We start from the raw sequence: 21,075 nt of genomic DNA, 5'->3' as shown, positions 1-21,075 counted from the left end.
ATTTTCTTTCGGGTAATTTGCTGCATAAAATGCAATGTGATGGATGGATTCTTAAGCATAGAGATTTTCAATAATTAAGTAAATTTCAGTTGGGAAAAAACCCACTTGTTTAAAATAATGATTAAAATTCTGAATCAATAGAAAGGCTAGAGTCTAAAATTTTTCATTCACTTGGATCTTAATTTATATACATTGAGAATAAAATTTCTTCCTTCACCAAGTTTTTCACAAGTCACAAATCAAGAAAACTTAAAAGCATAATATTAGGTTATTTAGAATGTTCCTAAGTATGTTTAGAATAAGAATTAGAGTTTTCAGTTATCAGAATAGACATGTAAAAACAATGTATGATTCAAATAATAATTCAAGGTTTAATGCTACAAAGTACCTACTTATTGATCACAACCATATTACCTATGAAAAGTATAAGGCCATACATATGTGGGAGAAAATGTAAAAATTTAAAATTTTAACTTTCTGTTATTTGTTGCCTATGAAACAAATTTTAAAACATTTAAGAATGTCTAAAATAAATAAGCTATTTTATAATTAATCGTTAATGTCCTTAGCAACATATATTTATGTATTGAATCCTCTGTGAGGCTAAACAAGTGTATTAGATATCCCTCTCATATTACCCTTTTACATAGATGCTGTGCAAGAGCCTCACAAGATAAGATCCAAACCATGGCAATCGCTGTTTCAACATCTCACAAAGTTACTCATACACTTGAGTTTTTTCTTCTGCTCAAAGTCAGTTAATGAATTTGATTCCCAATAGATGACAAAGCTTATAAATTCCTTTTAATATTTGGAAACCAAATAAGTTTAACATCTCATAATTTTGCTGTGGCATTCCCAGGATAGCAACCTATTTGTTGTTAGAACATTCTAGGCTTTTTTTTTTATGCTGCTCCTTTGAAACACATTAAGAAATCTATTAATACTTTATTTATACTGCACTTGTATTTCATATTCTTTGGTCTAAATGATTTCAGTGGAGACAGAGAGTCTTCTTCCTAATGGAAATAATCACGAACTATGTCACGAATCAAATGCACTTGGCTTCCACTTAATGACTTATTTTGCAATTATCATCATAATTGTAGTATTTCACAATAAACTTTACCCTTTTTCTCAGCCTTTAAAACCTTTCATCATCCTGACATGGTTCTGAAATATGGAAACTTATTTGTATTCATAAAGATATGAATTCAAAGGGCAGGAAGAATATGGGCTTTGATAAACACTACATAGCTGGGGGAAAAGAAGTATTCTTTCATCTCAAGAAATACTGTATCTTATCAGCTTTCATTAATATTAATGAGCTTAGGAAGAAATCTGTACCAAGGTAGATTTATAAATAATTATGTACATTCTCCTCAGTGTAAGGAAGCTAATAAACCAATATTAGCATGACAGAAAAGCAAACATTGTTTTAAAAATAGAAATTTAGAGCAAATGGTTGTAAGCCCTTTTTTTGAGAAAATCTATATTATGAAATTTGATTCTTGTTACATGAATACTAACTACACACAAAAAAATCACCTACTTAGACAAAGTAAGAATATGGAAACAGCTCTCAAAATACATTTACTGGTGTTTGCTTAAAATAATGCCTCAATAAATATTTTCTCTATTACTTTCCTTCAGCATCACAAAATTGTTTTACTATTCTTATCATTTAAAACACAGTTTTACAACATAAATGATAAAACAAAATTAATAAAGTATTTTAATTATCTCTTCATAAAATCCAATTTTTATCATTAGCCATTTATTTTCAGTTACAAGAAAGAACATCCAGTGGTTAAAAAATTGGCATTGATTATATATAAATTAAAAGTTGTTCAAAATTTTCCAATAAAGCTTAGAGATCAGTTGGAACTATAGGACTTTGACAGTGAATTTGGACCACAGTAATAATATAATAGAATTGACAGATAATGCAAATAAACTGTAAGAATGGATTGCAAAATTTGATAAAATCCATTGATACATATTTTATTTAAGGTGAGTTCTTCAAATAGAATAATTCATTAACAAAATAGAAGGCTTGGTTGGGGGGTGGGGGGGAAGCAAGTTCCCTATCACAGATCTGACTACATTTCTTGTTACAAGCAAAATTTTTTTTGCAATAGGTAATCACATCACTTTAATAAATTTAGGCTCGTTTTGAAAAAAAACCTTTCATGAAAATATTCCTAACAAATTTTATTTGAAATTAAGAAGTCTCTTAAGAATACTTGGAAATTTGAAATCTAGAAAACATAATGTTAAATATCTATCAATTACCTTTCTTGGATGCTTCGAAACTGTCATAGAGGTTTATCTTCTGGGTGTCATAGGTGAGGGTGGTATTGGGCAACAAGGTTCTGTTTCTGTTGATAGTGTTCACAGCAAACCTGAAGGCAAGTTCCTCAGCTCCCATTGGGCCAGATTCCACATATTCAAAAATACCACCTGGCAAAACGAAAGAATGATCACTCAGTTCTTACAAGATAGAGAAAATGTCAAAACTTTTCTAAATTTCTATGTATGTATGCATGTCCTTAGGTGTGTCCCTGTGTGTGTATGTGTGATTTGCTTAAGTACATGGAGATTATGCTGATTTTTTCTATGAACTTGAATATTTGGGATGTGCCCTTTCAGAAAAACCAATACTGGCAAAGTTATCTGGGTATTACTGGCAAAATTTAACATAATTTCATCTTTAGTTACTGCTTCTTTTAGGACCTAGGTATATATAGATCTTGCCTTAACAACTGAACATTACCCCACAAAATTTTACATACAGTCCCAGAACAATCAACCCTCTATATTGATATAAAACTATAAAGTTAGGCATTAGAGGAAATTATATGAAATTGTCTACATTAATTCAGAAATCAGAATTCTTTGGAACAATTTTATGAGACTTTAATGTATCAGAAGCCCCAAATACTTATTCACTTGCAAATTCCAGCATCTTACAAGAAAGGAGAACAAAGGAGCATCTCTCCAATTGTTTTACTCTAAGTGTCTTTTCAGAAGGTACTTGACATTTGTGAAAGATGACTCTCCCAAACAGTGAAATCTTTTAACAGGTGAATAACACGGCAGCATATAATTTTGACCACAGAATGTAGAGTATAATTTAAAAACATGACCTTTCCATTTGTCACCTATCAGCTGTGTCTCAGTCCACTTCCCTCCTTCTTGTCCCAGCCTTTTTTCTTCTTGCCATCAACTCTCCCTGTTCAGCTGTGAGTGCCCTAACCGAGACCTTTGCCTCCGACAGAATCTCTTCCTTATTGTCACTTTGATGAGTGGGATAAAAGAGGTAGCACCTGCTACCTGATACCCTCCAACCTCTGTCCTTGGGAAACTAGTACTTAATGAAAGAGAGCATTTATCTTTCTCTCTTTCAAATTTCACACCGTGTACTCTCAGCAGGATCATTCACAAATTAAACTCCCTGAATATGCCATTTCCAGGGCTTGCAATTCATACATCTTCAAAAGTCTTTGATATGTGAAAGTCAGATGATGATACTATGAGCAAACTGCCTATGATAAAGTCGTGCAAAGTTATGCATGCTAACAAATCCTCTAAACTTACTATTTTTATTATGAAGTACGTCATAGCATGTAGTACATGAAGAGAATTTGTACTCCAAGGAATTCACAAATCATGTTTAGTGGGTAAAATACATCCCAGAGTAATAAAAAAACACAGAAGAAATATATGATCCTAAAGTAGCATCTTGGTTACCTATAGTTATGTGCTTCCTGAGACTTGTACCAAGATTCACCCAATTTCACGTTTTCAAGAATCTAGTGACCACTTTCTTGTCATCATCAAATTCCCTATTTCCTATAGGATAGAAGCAAAATTTCACTGTTTTCTTATACTTACCTTTGGCTTTTTGAAATTAAAAAGATCATCTAAGCTAATTATTACACAGCTTTATTTTTGTTTGGCTGTTTTGTTTTAATTCAGGAAGAGTTGGTCACATCTAACAAAGCTTTTATATCAAATGATAAAATGCCTGCAGTTCATTCTCCAAGCTTAGAGTAAAGGTTAATAGTTCTCAGCACTCTACTGGGCTTGCTAGAGAAAGGAAAGAAACACAAGAGAACAGCCTTTTCCTCAGTAAGCGTAGTTGCTCACTTTGTTTTGTAGCTAAAAGTGGCCAGAAATACCTCGTTTACACAGAACTCCCAACTCTGAACTTCCCCATCACAGTCTCTGACTCTAAAGGAAACATTACTCAAGACTTGAAATGAAAGATTGATATTAGTCAACTGCTGAAGCCTATCCAAATCTTTTCTCTTTTAGATCAATTTTAACTACTACTGAGAATTACATGACTCATAAAACTGTGATGGATGTGCCAACTGATGTCACATCTAACTTTTGGGTTGTTCAAGTAGGTCCTACTTTAAAGTAGGTGCAATCAGTGCTTTATAGGCATTTAATTTAATAAAGGAACCAATGTTATGAATGACACATCATCTGTCATTTTCTCAGAAGATGTGCTAGTTTTTCCAACTAACTTATAATAACCTTATGTTCTGTCTAAACAAATGCAAAAGATATGCTCTTTATTTTAATTTCATACAAATCCTTACCCAAAGGACAAAATCATCATTTTCCTTTAAAAATGTCAAAGGCTATTTTAAAAATATCCTGGGTACTAAATGACATTAAGGAATTATTTCTTTTTCCTCCTTACGCAAAATAATAATATAGTGATTACATAAGAAAATACACTTGTTCTTAGTAGATCCATGATGAAGTGTTTAGGTATGAAGTGTCATAAAATTAAAGATGGAAAAATATTAACAATTTTCAATCAAGGTGGTGAGTGTATGTGTGTTTATACTATCATTTAAACTTTTTTTGTATTTTAAAATTTCATATTAAAAGTTTGGGGGGGAAAAGAACAAGAAATAAGTTTCTACATAATCATTTTGTTATTACTGAATGTTTTTAGCAGTTGTCTCAAAAAAACCATTAATTTGCAAGTATTTATTAAAATGCTTACTATGTACTAAACCTGTATATTATTGTAAGTAAAAAGGATAGGAGTCGAAGAGTTCACACAAAAAAAATCATCTGGTCTACCCATCCTATGGCTACTCACATTGCTTCTCTTACTACATATGGGTCTCCAGGAATGGCAAACCTGCTGACATCCGCAGTCCCTTGCTACCCTGGGAAAGCTCTAGCACGAAGTTCTCCCATGTATCTGCTTCCCTGAATCTTCAAACCATTTATTCTGAACAGAATAAATTCAAACCCCTCTTTCGTATGATCATCATGCAGAATTTAAAACCAGATGTCATCTTCCAACTGTATTTTCTTTTATCTAGGTTAAAACTTTCAAATCTTTTGGCTTTGTCTCACATGACTATTCTGACCCTTCAATTTTTCTAGTTATTTTTTCTTTGAACATACTCCAGTATATACACAACTCAATGTGGGTCCACTGATTAATCATATTCCAAGTGGGTTCAAGCAAAGCAAATTATAATGGCGCTGCCAATTCCCTAAATTAATGTAGTATATATAATATAAATAGTGGACATTTTTTAGTACAATATTCTACTGCTGATTCATGTTAGGCTTACTACGTTTGTTTCTGATATTCTATTTTTTCTTACACGTGTCCCTGATTACCAACTTCTATTTATAGTTGATCTACTTTTCTAATTAAGACTATTTGGATTCTGATCCTATCAAAAACTCTTTATTAATATTAATTTATTCAACATCTAAGATATCAAGGCAAGTTACCAATACTACAAAGATATATGAAATGTTTCTTCTGTCTGTAAGTCATATTCAATTTTGTTTCTATGTCCATGTCAGGGAAAAAAGTGATGAGTAAGAAAGAGTTAAATGCAAAGCCTCAGATCATAACCCCATGGATATCCCCAGTGGGTGCTCCTTCTATTGTTAAACTAGTTAATGATCTTAATTACTGTAGCTAGCAGTTCATAGGTCTCCATCATTTCTACAGGAACATGACTGTACACCTCTTCACATGCTTGATCAAGTCCAAATACACAATGTCTCTCACGTGGAAATAATGTATCTCCAACAGGCTTTTCCAGAGACCTGACCCCATTCTGGCTTTCTTCAGTAGTTTCTCCACATTGCCAAAGGAGTAATCTTTCTCAAATGCAACGTTGATCTTGATATTAATTCCTTAAAATCCTTCAATAACTGCCTAATTTTTAAGCTTAATGCTCTCTATAGAGTTCTGCATAATCTATCTTCTGCTTCCCTTTCCATGCTCTTTTCTTACCACTCTCACTTCCCCAGTGCTACACCCATAATATATAACCTACCTTTCTCTGAATGAACCACAGTTAAAGGCCTCCAATTCTTCCAAATGATGTCCCTCTGCCCAGAAACCTAGCCCATACTTACACCTTTACACACATACATACACATACCCAGGCACATACATAGACACATACATACACATGCATAAAGACACAAAAATTTGCCTTTTTGGGTCTACTGTGTTCTGCTTTAGCAAGACTTCAGAGCAAGTCCAGCATCCTGAGTATATTGCCTAAAGTCAGTTATACAGTCAGTAAGTGATAGTTACTGGGTTAGGAAACAGGAGATCTCAATCCAGGCCCCATCTTTTAATTACTATGCTATACTGTTTCCTGTGGAGTAATACTGCCTCTTTATCCTCAACTTCTGGTTGTTTTCACATAGGTTTTATTTTTCTGAATGCTAACTTTCAATTTCTTAAAACAGATCTTTAGAGTTTTATGCCTCTATAAAATCTGTCCATAACATTCTGAATTTGATTTTTTGTGAGGTTGGCGGATGCCATCCTAGTTACCTCTGTATGCAAGTGGAAAAACACTGACATATGACCTAAATGACTGTCACACCATAGAAAAATGACTAAGTAGACCACATCCCCCCAAAAGGGAATTGTATGGAAAGCACATAGTGTAAGGTTCAAGTTTCCCAAGGAGCAGAGCAGTGACCCGTCTCCACTTCACACTGAGAGACACCCACCACTCTCCCCACTTGCTTTTGATCCCCTGGGGCCATGAAGCAACACTTATTTCTAATTGTGAAAGGGCTGCTTCCAGTATTTTTATCCATATTTCTACAAACAATGATGCTCTTCATTATAATGTTACAAGTTAAGTTCATCCAGGCATTCAAATTAGCTACTCTGTCAACATTTCTAGTAGACTAAAAACTGCACAAACATGTAACCAATAAAAATGTTGTCAGTGGAATGTCCTGGAATTGTTTGGTTTTAGCACTGTTTGCCAGCATTCAACCACAGAAGGCATGAAGCTACTCTTGCATACCTCCTCCTCCATCTACCGTAGTCAATTCACCCCAAACTTGTACTGAGCATTTGGAAAGAGAAAGCTGCTGATGGCAGTCAGAATAAAGAATATGAGAGAGAAGGCAGTATGTAAACTGAAATGGAGTTGCAGGAAATAATGTCATAGTTCCATTGCACAAAGATCGGTTCTGCTCAGGCATGTAAATGTGCTTTCTAATTTTAAAAATAAATAAGCTTTTAACTTTACAAACCTCCTACTGTTTCCAACATATTTTTCGCTACTGAATGGAAACTAGGTGTTGATTTTTCTTCCTACAAATGGACCCTTAAATCACTGGGAAGACCTTGGAGTTGCACATTCAAATAATACAAATTTAAAGTATACACACTCCATACTGTGAAGAAAATTGGGAAATGGCTACTTAAATGTTAGAAATTTAAGACCCAGAAGAAATGTATACTGATTAGGAAGGCAGATGCTGGAATAATATCGAGATATAAATAGAGCAGATCAAACTGAGATAACACAGAAGGCAGCCGCATGAATAGCCACCACATAAACAGTAGAGACAATGCCAGCTGTTTGAAGGGCAAGAGCACACATTTTAATTATATTGATTTCTAAAAATATAGGTCAGCTAAATAAAATGAAAAGGCAAAAAGTGATTGAATGAGCAAGACCCTTCACTATCCAGACCTCTGTTTTCTCTTCTGCAAAAAGAAGGAACTGGGTGAAGTGATGTTGAAGATGAGAAATTCACAAACTCATGAGTCTCAGATTGCTTAGTGAATTGGGGTGCATCACTGATTCCCTCAGAATGTAAGGTCTGGCTAAATGCCAAATTGTTGCAGATATGGTACACTCCTTAACATTCTTTTATTTGTAAAAAATATATTGATTTGAGAAAACATGTATCAAAATATTATTGAGTTCAACCAATAAAACAAAATAGATACAAATAGGTTTGAGTTTCCAAAGAGCATTTAGATGTTATGAGGCTAAACTAGAGGTATTAAAATAAACTGTCTTGAGTTTAAATTCAGAAGTAGTAATGAAAAAGATGCCTAGCAAATTCATCTTTTAAAAAATCAGAAATCGCCTGGCCGGGCATGGCTCAGCAGTTGAGCATCGACCTGGGATCCAGGCGATCGGGGTTCGATTCCCAGTCAGGGCACATGCCCGGGTTGTGGGCTCGATCAATGACTCTCTCATCATTAATGTTTCTATCTCTCTCTCTCCCTCTCCTTCCTCTCTCTGAAATCAATAAAGATATATTTAAAAATAAGTAAATAAATAAATAAATAAATAAATAAATAAATAAATAAATAATAAATAAATTAAATAAATTAAATAAAAAATCAGAAATCCTTTTAGTAGGTGGTTAGAGCATTGGCCCATGGACTGAAGGGTCCTGGGTTCGATTTCACCCAAGGGCATGTACCTCGGTTACAGGTTTGCTCCCCAGCCCCAGTCTGGGCTAGAGCAGGAGGCAACCAATCGATGTGTCTCTCTCACACTGATGTTTCTCTCTCACATTGATGTTTCTCTCTCTCTCTCCCCCCCCCCCCCCACTCTCTGAAGAGCAATGGAAAAAATATCCTCGGCTGAGGATTAGAAAGAAAAGTATAGTGCAATCCATAAAGTAACTTAAATGTGTAATTTGATATTACATATAAAATAATTTACAGTACTTACTGGATTATAACTTCAAGAAAGTTCTTTCATTCTCCTTTACATATTTATTTTGTAGTTTCTTAAAAAAAATCTTCTTATGCCATTAATTGGACTATTAACTATTACATATGAGCCATGTGTTTTTATGTGTTTATTATTTTGTTTTAAATGAAGGGATAAAGGAAAATAAAAGAACTGTTTACTTCTAACTTTTGGGCAAGATTTCTTAATATCCTCAAAAATATTATTTTCCTTTCTTAACATATTTTCATATTGCTAAAGTGTTAGCATTCATGTTATCATTAATTTTTTATACTTATTTCATTTTTTCCTTCACCATTTATCCCCTCTTCCATCCCCACCCCCCCAGAATCACCGCACTGTTGTCCATGTCCATGAGCTCTCTCTTTTTTTTCTTTTTGGCTCAATCCCTCCAAGGACCCCCCCCACCCCCCCGGAGCTGTCAGCCTGCTCTCTACGAGTCTGTCTCTACTTTGTTTGGTAGTTCAGTTTGTTCTTTAGATTCCACATACGAGTGAAACCATATGGTACTTGTCTTTCTCTGACTGGCTTATTTCACTCAGCATAATGTTCTCAGTAGATGAGTGGGAAAAACAAAGCTGCGGTACATTTACACAATGGAATACTACGCTGCCGTCAAAAGGGAGATACTTTTACCCATCGCGACAGCATGGATGGTCATGTCACCATTAATAATGCCACATCACCACTTGCAGCACCGTTTTCATTCCTCTTTTCTAGTCCTTCTAACAGCATCAAGCGGCGTAACCGATCACCGTATGTGGTTTCTCGGCAGCTGTTTGAGGGCAGGAGAGGTAACTTATTCATCCTCCACTTCTTGGGCTTCTTCACTTGGTGTCAGCACATAGTGTGTTTGATAAACGTTCAAAGAATAAACTACTAATATGGGGAAGGGATATGAGAGTGTTGTAAGAAAATCAAAATCATGTTTTTATATCAACAAAACATAAAACAAATATTGCAGAAGTTGATCAAATGGCCATAATTCACTTTTCCTTTCTCAGGCCACTAAGAGAATCGTGTGGATCCGATTGTGTCCCTTCCTCTGTGTTTTCCTTCACAGTAATCCAAGAAGCCTCAAATATCTGCTAAAACCCTTTGCAAATTACAAAGTGTTGTGAGTTATTTTTTTAACGAGAACAATATGTGGAAGAAAAAACTGCATCTCTGAGGCTAATTGGAATTTATATAAAAGTTCTTATTCTTCAGAACTATTTTAGCATTAAATAATGAATATTATTTCCTGAGAATTTAAAAGCTGAAAGAATCCAAAGCAGGTGTAAAAAGAAAATATTGCAGAAAGTTGTTTGTCAAGTAAAGTGTAAATAGGTAAGTATAATATAAAGCTAGTAACTTTCCTTTTCCAACCATCTAACTCAAAACAGCATTGTAAAAATTTTAATTGCACATAATGTAAACCAGTAGAGGTCTAATATATAATAATGTAAATAAATGTGACTACATGTGCAAAACTGATATATACCCATAAAAATTCATACAAAAGCAACATCTGAAGAAAACTTAACCAGCTAGTTAATCCAGAGACAAAATAGGGGAGAAAACATAGTGGCCTGACACTGTCAACTAAAGCAAAAGGTCACTGACAAAAAATTTACATTGACTCTCTGTAGGCACAGCCTAAAAGGGTATGTATTTCTTATGGGCCAATGAAATGACCCAGCTGTAGATTATGGAGTTTTCTGTGTTCAGACTAGAGAGTGAGTCGAAACACACACATATACACACACACACCAGAAAGATTTTTATTTAAAATCAATACTACTCTTGAACATTTCATTAAAACTGGTACTACTCCTAAATATCTGAGAAGAGAATTGTGGATCTATAATCAAGCAAAGCTTTTTGAAAAAAATGCTTCTAAAATTCATCAGTTGCTGACAATAACTAGCCTGTAAACTTTTGTGCATTTGCTCAATGTTGAATCTCCAGCACTTACCTGAGTGTCTGTCACACAGTAGGTGCTCAATAAATATTCCTTGTACTGATATAATTTTCTTGGCCTGCACAGTCAAGGAATAATCTTTGAACAAGTAATTCTGCAGAATAAATGTTATTTGTAGAAAAGGCAAACTACATGAATATTGAAGAATTAGACAAATTATACCAGAAGTTATATATGTTCAAAGACGTTCATAGCAGTATTATTTTTAATGATGAAATAAACTAGAAACAATGTAAATGTACATCACCCGGGGGCTGATTCTCTATAGTATGGTAAACCACCAATTGGAATAGTGTGTAATCATTAAAATGCTTGCGTAGATGTACGTTTCTTGGCATGGAAAAATATTCAGGATATATTCCTAATGAAATAGCAGGTCAAGCAGCCAGCATGCTTTTAAGAGGCAATTGTCTATTAGTTAAAAATAAGAAATCTGAGGTCAACCTGCTTAGGTTCATAGCCCAGTTTTGCCTTTACACTGAGTGGCTTTTGACAAATTACATAATTTCTTTATATTTCAGTGTCCTATTGGGAAAAAAATTGCTATGTTATTGCATTTACAAAGTACCAACTTCATAGGTTTGTTATGAAGGTTAAATGAGAGAATAAACTAAAATCCTTTGAACAACAGGACTATCTCAATAAAACTTTGCTATTCCATTTAAGTTAGTAAATATATAAATATGCATATATAGAAATTTGTCTGAAAGGATATACACCAAAATATTAATGGAAAATATCTATGTATAATAAGATTATAGATAATTACTATTTTCTGGACTTCTTAAAATAAAAATAATTTTTATATATCTGAGATGTCTTTATAAAAAACTATTTTTGATGATGGAGTAATTTGGGACAGAAGATCACACAATTTTAGATTCTTAGCATTGGAGTGAGCCCAAACAAAAGTGAGAATGTCTCCAATCATGAGGTAATATTCAAATATAGAATCAGCAAATTTAGCCCATCACTATAGAAATGAACCACTTACCCTTTACAAAACAATGACCTTGAAAGTTGAAATAAAAATGACCTGGTTTTAGAGAGCTGATTCAGATCAGGCAGAGACAATGCCACTTTTATATTCCCTACCTCCCGCAGATCAGCACTTTCCAATATTTTCTGAGTAGGTAACTTGGTTTAAATTTTTCCCCAAACTTCAGATGTGCTAAGCAACTCAAAATTAAAATTAGTGTTGTTTACCTTAGAAACCAATTGTGAGTTGAATGGAAAAAATAAGAGATATTTTAAAATTTGTGTAAAACAAATACATGAAAATAACTTTAAAATATTTAAAATGTGGTCCAGCCGGCATGGTTCAGTGGTGTGTTGACCTATGAGCCAAGAGGTCACAGTCAGGTCACATGCCCAGGTTGCAGATTCAATCCCCAGGAGGGGCCGTGCAGGAGGCAGCGGATCAATGACTCTCTCCCTCTGCTTTTCTTTCTCTGAAGTCAATAAAAACATATTTTGGAAAAATATATTTAAAATGTGTTCTGTTTGCAGCCAAGCTGATGATGGGAAAGGCAGCTGATAATATCCCTGAGACTGGCTATCCTGATGCAGTGAAGAGGATTCGCTAGGAATCAGAAGAATGGCCAGAGGGTCTTATGCAAGTTGAGTTTATAATCTGCCCCTGGGTCTAAGGTCTTCTTTGACTAATCATTTATTTGGGAGAAGAGTTATGACAGTAATGTTCATGTTATCCATTTTTACCCCACTGCTTCTTGGCTTCTTAGCCCAAAATTTGCAAGGACATGTGGAAGCGATGCCGACTACATACTGAAAAACCTTTGCCAAGATTTCTCGAGGTTATCCTGACATTATTGGTTACACTAAGCTGGCACTTTCCTGCAGGCTCTAGAATGCTTAAACAGCTAGACAAATTGATATAAAGGTTAATTCAATTGATTCCAAGAAAGACAAATAACTCCCTCACTGGGCAGCACCCATGTGAGAACAATAAAAAGCAAAATCTCTTTCTACCTCTGGCAAGTTGAAGAATGACAGGTTTCAGGAACATTTTTAAACATTTACATTTGCATAAAACCACAGATCAGAAGAGTGATTTTTAGTACTTTACAATTCAAAAATCAGCTCTCATTCACTGCTCCGTGTATCATAACAGATGTCCCGATCAGCATTCCCAGGTCACCACGTAGAGTGTACGTGTTTATATAATTACAAGAGAAAAGAGGTTGAAACATTGTGCCTCATCCAGTACTGTCAACAAGAACCCACACAATGGCTCTCACAGGGGAACAGGCGAGAGTCAATGCAGCACTATAAATATACATAAGCCACAGCCTAAACTGCTCCCCACACCAACCTCCCAGAATGGATTTCTCCCCATAGACACATAAGAACCAATACATATCCCTAACTGCCTGGTGTGACCTCGCTGAAGGCAGCCTAGAGGCAGAGATGGAATTTCTACTATATTTGCAGGATGCTATGAATATGGATTTAGTTTTTGTCAGAGAACAACAAATATCCCATAATCCTAATTTGAGTAAAAGTGCCATTTGCTTTTCTTCTCTCATACCTGTTTGTGACACAGAAAATGTGGCACAAAGTACACTTCAGAGGAAAGAAAGTTATTTATGAAAAGATCTACAGAATAAAAATGCTGAGAAAATGGTACAAATGTAAACAAAGATATTCTTCCTTTAAAGCAGCAAAAGGTTTTTTACGCTGTTTTGTACACTGCCTGTATCTAGAGCCAACTGAGTTTTCTCTGATATGTATTGTTGAAATATCTGATATATTTAATTGCTGGTATAAATATGTGATGTTCAATTACACTAAAGCACACATACATGAATCTATAGGAATAATTAAAAGGCATCATAATTATGGTAAGTAAGTATATCAGAGTGGTCCTTTGAGCCTGAGATCTTAGTTCTGGCTTGACCATTAACGAACTGTGAACCTTAAGCAAGGTAAGTGTTCTGGGCCTCAGTTTACCTAGTTGTGAACTGAGAAGCCTGAAGGACTCCAGTGATGTCAAGGCTCACGCTGGTCTCTCTCATCTCCTTAACTCCAGTGCCCAGCACAGTACTTAGCACAGAGGAGATAGATACTCAATGAAAATCTGTGGAAGTGGATAAGTGAATTATTTTGTGAATCAATGAATAAAGGCCCCCATTAGGCCCTTGCCAACCTAAACTGTCCATGACATAATGTAGTTAGTTTGCATGACAAAACATTTAAAATTAAATCCTGGTTTTGAGGCAAATGAGTGTTTTCCGAAATGGGGACATGGAATGGCAACCTAAATCCTCTGTCCGTCCAGCCTGAACCACGCACCTGTCTGGAGAAAGCAAAGTTAATACAGTGAGAGCCCAGTAATATGGGCAAAGTTGGAAACCTCATCTGTGACCAGATTTCTACTCGTGGTGACTTCCTTGATCACTGAGCTTGCACTGAACACCAGAAAAATCCTAACTGTAGATTTCTGTCAGTTGTCTCCTTTCCTGTTCATGCCGAATCCACTAGGAAATTATCTTATCCAAGAGTAGGAAGCAGCTCTACTTTCTAGAAACAAGTTAGGGATTTGAAATAATCCATCATTTTATTTCAACCCTATGAAATTATTCTGCTAATGAATTACTCTCTACAAAATCATTTTTGTGGCTTTTATACAAGCTTGGAATAAAAAGTTAGGAAGAAACAACACTGATTTCAGCCTATACTAAGGACATCACAGAATGTATCTAATCACCTTGTATTTATGAAAAAACTAAATATCTGCATAAAAAATGAAAAATTGAGTTAAAAGGTGTGTTTTTTTAAAAATCATCCCTAATTTTTAGCAGCTTAAAAAACAATCATTTAAGTGTTGACTTTTTCTCTAATGTGGGTAGCTTTTGGGAGGAAAATGAAGAAAAGAGAGAAGGAAAGGAGGTGGGAGAGGGGGGAGGGTGAGGGAGGGAAGGGAAAGAGAAAGAAGTACAAGGACTAATGACTCCAAAGCACTTGGTAAGGAACAAAGTGTTTCCAGAAGCATGTGCAGATTCACTTTTGGGTGAAAAAAGTATTAGTACGGCTTCATTTTTTTAGAAGAAAAATCAGAGTCTCACTCAGCAAAATTAAATGACTTGTTCAAGAACGAACACACAACAGGGAGGTGATACAGCGAGGACTCAAACTCAGGTCTTCTGCATTTAAACTTAAAACCTTTCTATTGTATTTTGGCCACAAAATATGCATTTTGCTGAGAGAGAGTGAAAAATAGGAATTTATTCAAAAATGAAAATGATGACAATTTCTCTCTCATGGAATCGTATCCAGCCAAAGGGAGGGTATATAACAAAGGAATTGTTCCACCGAGTAGTCATGTAAGATTCCAAAACTCCACAATTGGGAGCCCTCCCATTTCACGATATTGTTGTTGTTGTTCCTCCAAATTTGTAGGCCTGCTTTAAATTTCAAGATTCAAGTCACCAGCTGTTTTGAGGACTCAGTACATTTACTTACAACTAAAAAAGGAAGCTTTCAATATTATTTTTAAATATTATTTATAAAGAACCTAAAATATCATATCTTGCTTAGTAAAGAGTAGAAAAAGATGTTCATCATCAGCTAGGTCATTACACATTTAAATAAATGATTGGCTTTTATACTATCATTTTGTGGATAATTAACCATCTTCTTGCCTTCTAACAGTCCTTCAAATACCATAGTTTATCACCCTTAGATCTGAAATTTCCCTTTGGCCATTGATTAAAATGAATAAAATGAGTTATAGCAAATTTGGAAAATGTCTGTTCTCAAAGGCAATATTTACTTTTGCTAAACTCGAACAACACTCAAAGCTGTGCCATTTGTCACTTAAATATACATTGTGTTTCCTTGTTTTTATTTCTGTCATGTTTTATGTATAGAAAAGAAGGCTCCCAAAAAACATCATAGCTCCAGAAGGAAGAATGAAAGATGTCTGAAAATGTTTTAAATTGTTTTATTGGGAGCTACCAGTATCCTTCACTGGATATATCCATGTAGATGCATCTGTTGTCATTTTATAATTACACATTACATGTTACATGTTCTTACTTTAAAATATTTGAATTTTTTATTTTATGAATGGGGAGATTTTAAGCCAAGTTTTGAGATGGTAACAATTAACCTTTTAATGAGAAGCAAGGAATTCAATCTGCTTTTTAATTTTCTTGGGATAATTTGTAACTAACCTTTTCTCCTAAAAAGATAAATCCTTAAAAGAATTTCAATTCCAATTTTAGTGTGTTCCTACTATATATTTTCAGAACATTTAGTTATAGACAAACTTTTGTACTTTACATAAGCAGTATAGAAGTAATTATTATACTTTATATGACATAGTATCCCCTCACAACTAAAATATACTCTAAATAGAAACTACAGCTGTAAAACTTTTAAAAATGCATGCACACAGTTCTTTTTTCTTATTCTTAGCAATTATAGAAGTAATTACGAACAAGATTGTTGGTCAGATGTGTAAAATTCCAGGCTGTTAAAGCCCCAGCTCATAGCCTCCGCTTTAATGAAATATGTCATACAATGCATAGTTCTCTAATATCATTTAACCTATAAATTGTGCTTCTGACCCTTTCATCACTCAAACAGAGAATACAAAGAATAGAATTCATTATAAATTCATGAAGCTTCTAAAACATGAAGAGATACTGGTTTATAATTCATTCATGAGTTATTTTCAGTTTATGAAGAAAGGTCTTGCCAAAAGAGAGTAAAAGCAAAGCACGTTAAATCATAAAATTATATGCAGACTTTGCTGAGTGTTGTCTAAATTTCTCCCCAAATACCTTTTTCTCATCATGTGAACTTCAGTGTGCCAACCCAAAATTCTGCTTGACAAAATTGTGCTTATGCTATTCTTATTTCCCACAATGATCTAGAAGACCCTGTCTTATCCACAAGCTCTTACTTCTAACCTCAACATTCAGGCCTCTAACAAAATATACATCTGGTTCTAAGGCAGCTGTTATTGAGCTAGTAAAATCAACTACTTACTCTTTTCACTTTGGCTTGATGGGAACACAGTGGAATCTGAAATTCTGCTCTACTCAGTCAACACTAATGATGTATGTTGATTATTTGCTCTGTTAGGCCTATTTGACATTCATTGTTTTTAGTTAAATGATACGGTCTCTGTGATCAGGAATTGTGTTATTGATTTGACTTATGCTAACCAAAGGAAGTTAATATATTGAAATAGTATTTTAGACATCTATTATGCAAAGGAAAGCAACAGTAGAATGTATTGAACGAGAGCCAGGCTGATATACAAAGGGGAGAATTCATGAAAATGAAGGAGGAAAAGGAAGCATTGTCCAAAAAAAACTTAAAAATAGGGAGATTTAATATTCAATTCAATTTAAAAGTTACTATATGTTTTCTACCCATACAACCACTTCATGAATTTGAAGGGTAATCAAGGAATAGAGACTCTGTTTCATATGTGGGGGGATTCAGTAACAGCTGCAAGACCTAACTGAGATGGAAGAATTCAGTGGAAGCAACTGCAGCCAGAAATAACTGGGTAAAATGCCATTCCCACCCCTGCCAAAGAGTAAAAAGTGTTGGAAAGGACCCGAAGGGCCTGATGACATCTTTGTTATACTTAAATACTATGTCTTTAATAGCTTTTTAACAACCCTTATGCTAAAGACAGGGAAAGTCCTTGCTTTGATTTGGAACTAAGAGTGACATCAGTGGAACAGCAAAGCATGCATGGAATCATGGAGGAAAACAAACTATGAGATTAGAGGCTAACGTACAATGTTTCCTGACTGTTCTATCAACATAGACACCATTACATCAGAATTCCAGGAATCCCTCATTTTATTGCACTTTATTATACTTCGCAGATCTCACATTTTTTACAAATTGAAGGTAAGACCCTCCATCAGCAAAACGATTTCAACTCACTGAAGGCTCAGATGATGGTTAGCATTTTTTAGTAATAAAGTATTTTTTAAATTAAAGTATGCACACTGGTTTTTTTAGACATAATGCTATTGTACACTTAACAGACTACAGTATAGTGTAAACATAACTTATATATGCAGTGAGAATCCAAAAATTTTCTGTGGGAGAAATACACATACATATAAATATTTACACATATACCTATACATATGAGTGTGTACACAGTCCCTGTACTTTCATTCAGCAAAGTCAAAAGTCATGCCTGCTTTGTTTATCTGTAACCAAATTGATGCTGAAGGACATGTTGGTTGCTTCCAGGTTTTGATAATTATAAAGTTGCTATAAGCATCTGAGTGCAGGTTTTTGTATGGATATAAATTTCAACTCATTTGGATAAATACCACAGCATTCAATGTTAAATCATAAGCTAAGCATATGTTTAGTTTAGTAAGAAACTGCCAAATTGTCTTCCAAAGTGGCTGTACCATTTTGCATTCCCACCAGCAATGAATGAGAGTTCCTGTTGCTCTACATCCTTGTCAGCATTTGGTGCTGTCAGTATTTTGGATTTTGGCCATACAAATAGGTGTGCAGTGGTATCTCATTGTGGTTTTAATTTGCATTTGCCTGATAACACATTATGTGAAATATCTGTTCATACTTGCCGCCTGTATATTTTCTTTGATTAGGTAACTGCTAAGCTCTTTGGTCCCCTTTTTAATCAGGTTGTTTATTATTGTTAAGTTTTAAGAGTTCTTTGGCTAACAGGTCTTTATCAGATGGGTCTTTTTGCAAATACTTTCAACCTGTGGCTTATTTTCTCACTCTCCTGACCATCCCTTTCATTTTCTCTTTTGTTTTGATATTTTTAACTCCCCACCATGTTCTCTAACTAACTATTCTAAGCTTTTCAGAATTTTGAAAAATATGTGAATAGTCAACTTGAACTTTTTCTGTATCTTTACCTCTCTCTTTCACTCACTTCTATATTCCTCAAGCTTAACAAACTTTGCCCTAATCCAATAGTTTCCAGACTTCAATGTCTTGCCCAATTCCATTCCCATATGCTTATTTGTCTACTAAAATTCTCTATTATCACATAAAATATCCCTCAAATTCTTATTCGCTATAACTTACCACCTTACATATCTTTACCCATGTTTTCAAACTATAAATATTTTTTTTCTTTTTTCTTTTTTTAAATATATCTTTATTGATTTCAGAGAGAGGAAAGGAGAGGAAGAGAGAGAGAGAGAGAGAGAGAAACATCAATGATGAGGGTCACCGATCGGCTGCAGCCCACAACCCGGGCATGTGCCCTGACCAGGAATCGAACCCTGATCGCCTGGATCCTAGGTCAATGCTCAACCGCTGAGCCATGCCTGGCTGGGCACTATAAATATTTCTTTAAACATAACCCATATGCCACTACCTCTGTTTTATTACCACTCACTCACACTGCAATTCCTCCAATATGGCTTGTTCTACTATCCCACTAACTTTTACCCAGAAGTCACGAAGTACCAACTGATCCTCAGTATCTGCTTTCTTCCCCCTTAATCTCTTTGGTAATGAATTTTTTGGTATTCTTATTGAAACTCTTTTCTCACTGAGTTTCTGAGACTTTCTAAAAATTCTACTACTACCCAAGTAAAATATATCACTAACTTTTCCTCCCAACACATGTTATATTTCCTAATCCCAGGCCAATTTTTGTAGTTCCCCTTTCTTTGAAATAAGCAATGCTTTTTGTGTGGCACAAGCTCTAACTATTACAAGTTGTGATCAATCAAATAAATGTCACCAGTATATAAGATCCAGGAGGACAAATGTCTTCCTTACTCTCTGTTGTATCTCCAGTATCTGTTACACATTAAACAATAAATAACAATTGAATAAGTGTATTTAATAGCTGAAAGAAAATTCAGAGATAGTTATTCCAACCCCCTCCAATTTTCCCATGTTGATGAAATACATTACTAGTAAAGCTGGAACAAGTCCTCATTCCAGTGTTTATTTCCACATTTTAATGCTGCCTCTATTACATTACTAGGTTGTCAAGGAATCTTTTCCTTTTTAAGGAATCTTTTAAAAATTAATGAGATATTAAATTAAAAATATCACCTATTATGATTATCTGCAACAGTGAACTTAGTTAATGTATTATCCAACACTTAACATTTTATAATTTTATTCTTACGTATCTTCCCCCCACCACCAAAATTTGGTTCCTATAAGGTAAGTGTATCCAAATATATAAATGCATTTTTCATTAGGGGGGTATATTGATTTTGGAGAAATACTTGTATATATTCTACCTGAAAATTATGTAACATTTTCCCAATATTATGAGAAAAGTGTCCCTCAGATGTGATATGATGCATACAGTAACATATGACGCTGTCATCTACTTAAAAACTAAACCTTGCTCATTCCGAAGTAAAAAATGAAAAAGCCAAATTTAATATTACTTGGAGTCATCTGTTGGCAGCATAATCTACAACACATAATTTTCGGAAGTTGAAGTACCTCAAATATGAGCTCCCACTCATCTCACTGAAATGTGTTGACTGCTTTTCATATTCGAAGCACTATTCTAGGCTTTGTAATGATAACAGTGAAGGCTTGAAGAAGTTTGTAATGTTGTGAGAAGGGAATAATAACATTAAGCAACTGGGCTTTAGTTTTCATATCTAAAAATGGTGATAAAAATCCCTGCCCTAGTAGGTCATGATATGCTTGGAATAGTTGGATGAGCAGGCAAAGCACTCTGTAAAATATACAAATCTTAATATTAATAATTACTATAGCAAAATGTCAAAGAGCCACATGTGTAAAGCAGTGAGGCCCGTGGCAGATAAGAGAAAGGGAAATCAACAAAGATCAGAAAGTTAGGGAAATTCTTACAAAGGAAGTTTCTTCCATTTCCATCATCACCTCTATCATCTCATGTCTAGACTGGAAATTGTGTATCAGTGATCTACTTTCCACCAAGTCTCTTCCTACAAATCCATGGCACCACTGCCAGGCCAAGGTACTAACTACTAAGGTCTTCACAATCTCTTGTTAATACCTTCAAACAATCTTAGGATCCCAGAAGAAAAGGTCTAAATTCATCACTTAAAAAGAATTTCAGCCTTATGT

At 34.6% G+C, this 21,075-nt stretch overlaps 1 protein-coding gene across 1 annotated transcript in view; it reads right to left on the bottom strand.

Moving 5' to 3' along the window:
* The window catches only part of GRIK2 (glutamate ionotropic receptor kainate type subunit 2), a 485,925-nt gene that overhangs the window by 301,106 nt on the left and 163,744 nt on the right, over positions 1-21,075 (bottom strand). Inside the window, exon 3 of the mRNA XM_016220206.2 lies at positions 2,296-2,463. Within this exon, the coding sequence (XP_016075692.1) occupies positions 2,296-2,463 (168 nt within the window). The remainder of the gene's footprint in view (positions 1-2,295; positions 2,464-21,075) is intronic.

Source organism: Miniopterus natalensis, chromosome 5 (genome assembly GCF_054644295.1).
Source record: "Miniopterus natalensis isolate mMinNat1 chromosome 5, mMinNat1.hap1, whole genome shotgun sequence".
In the NCBI taxonomy this organism is placed as follows: Eukaryota; Metazoa; Chordata; class Mammalia; order Chiroptera; family Miniopteridae; genus Miniopterus; species Miniopterus natalensis.
This window is presented reverse-complemented; position numbering and strand designations above follow the sequence as displayed.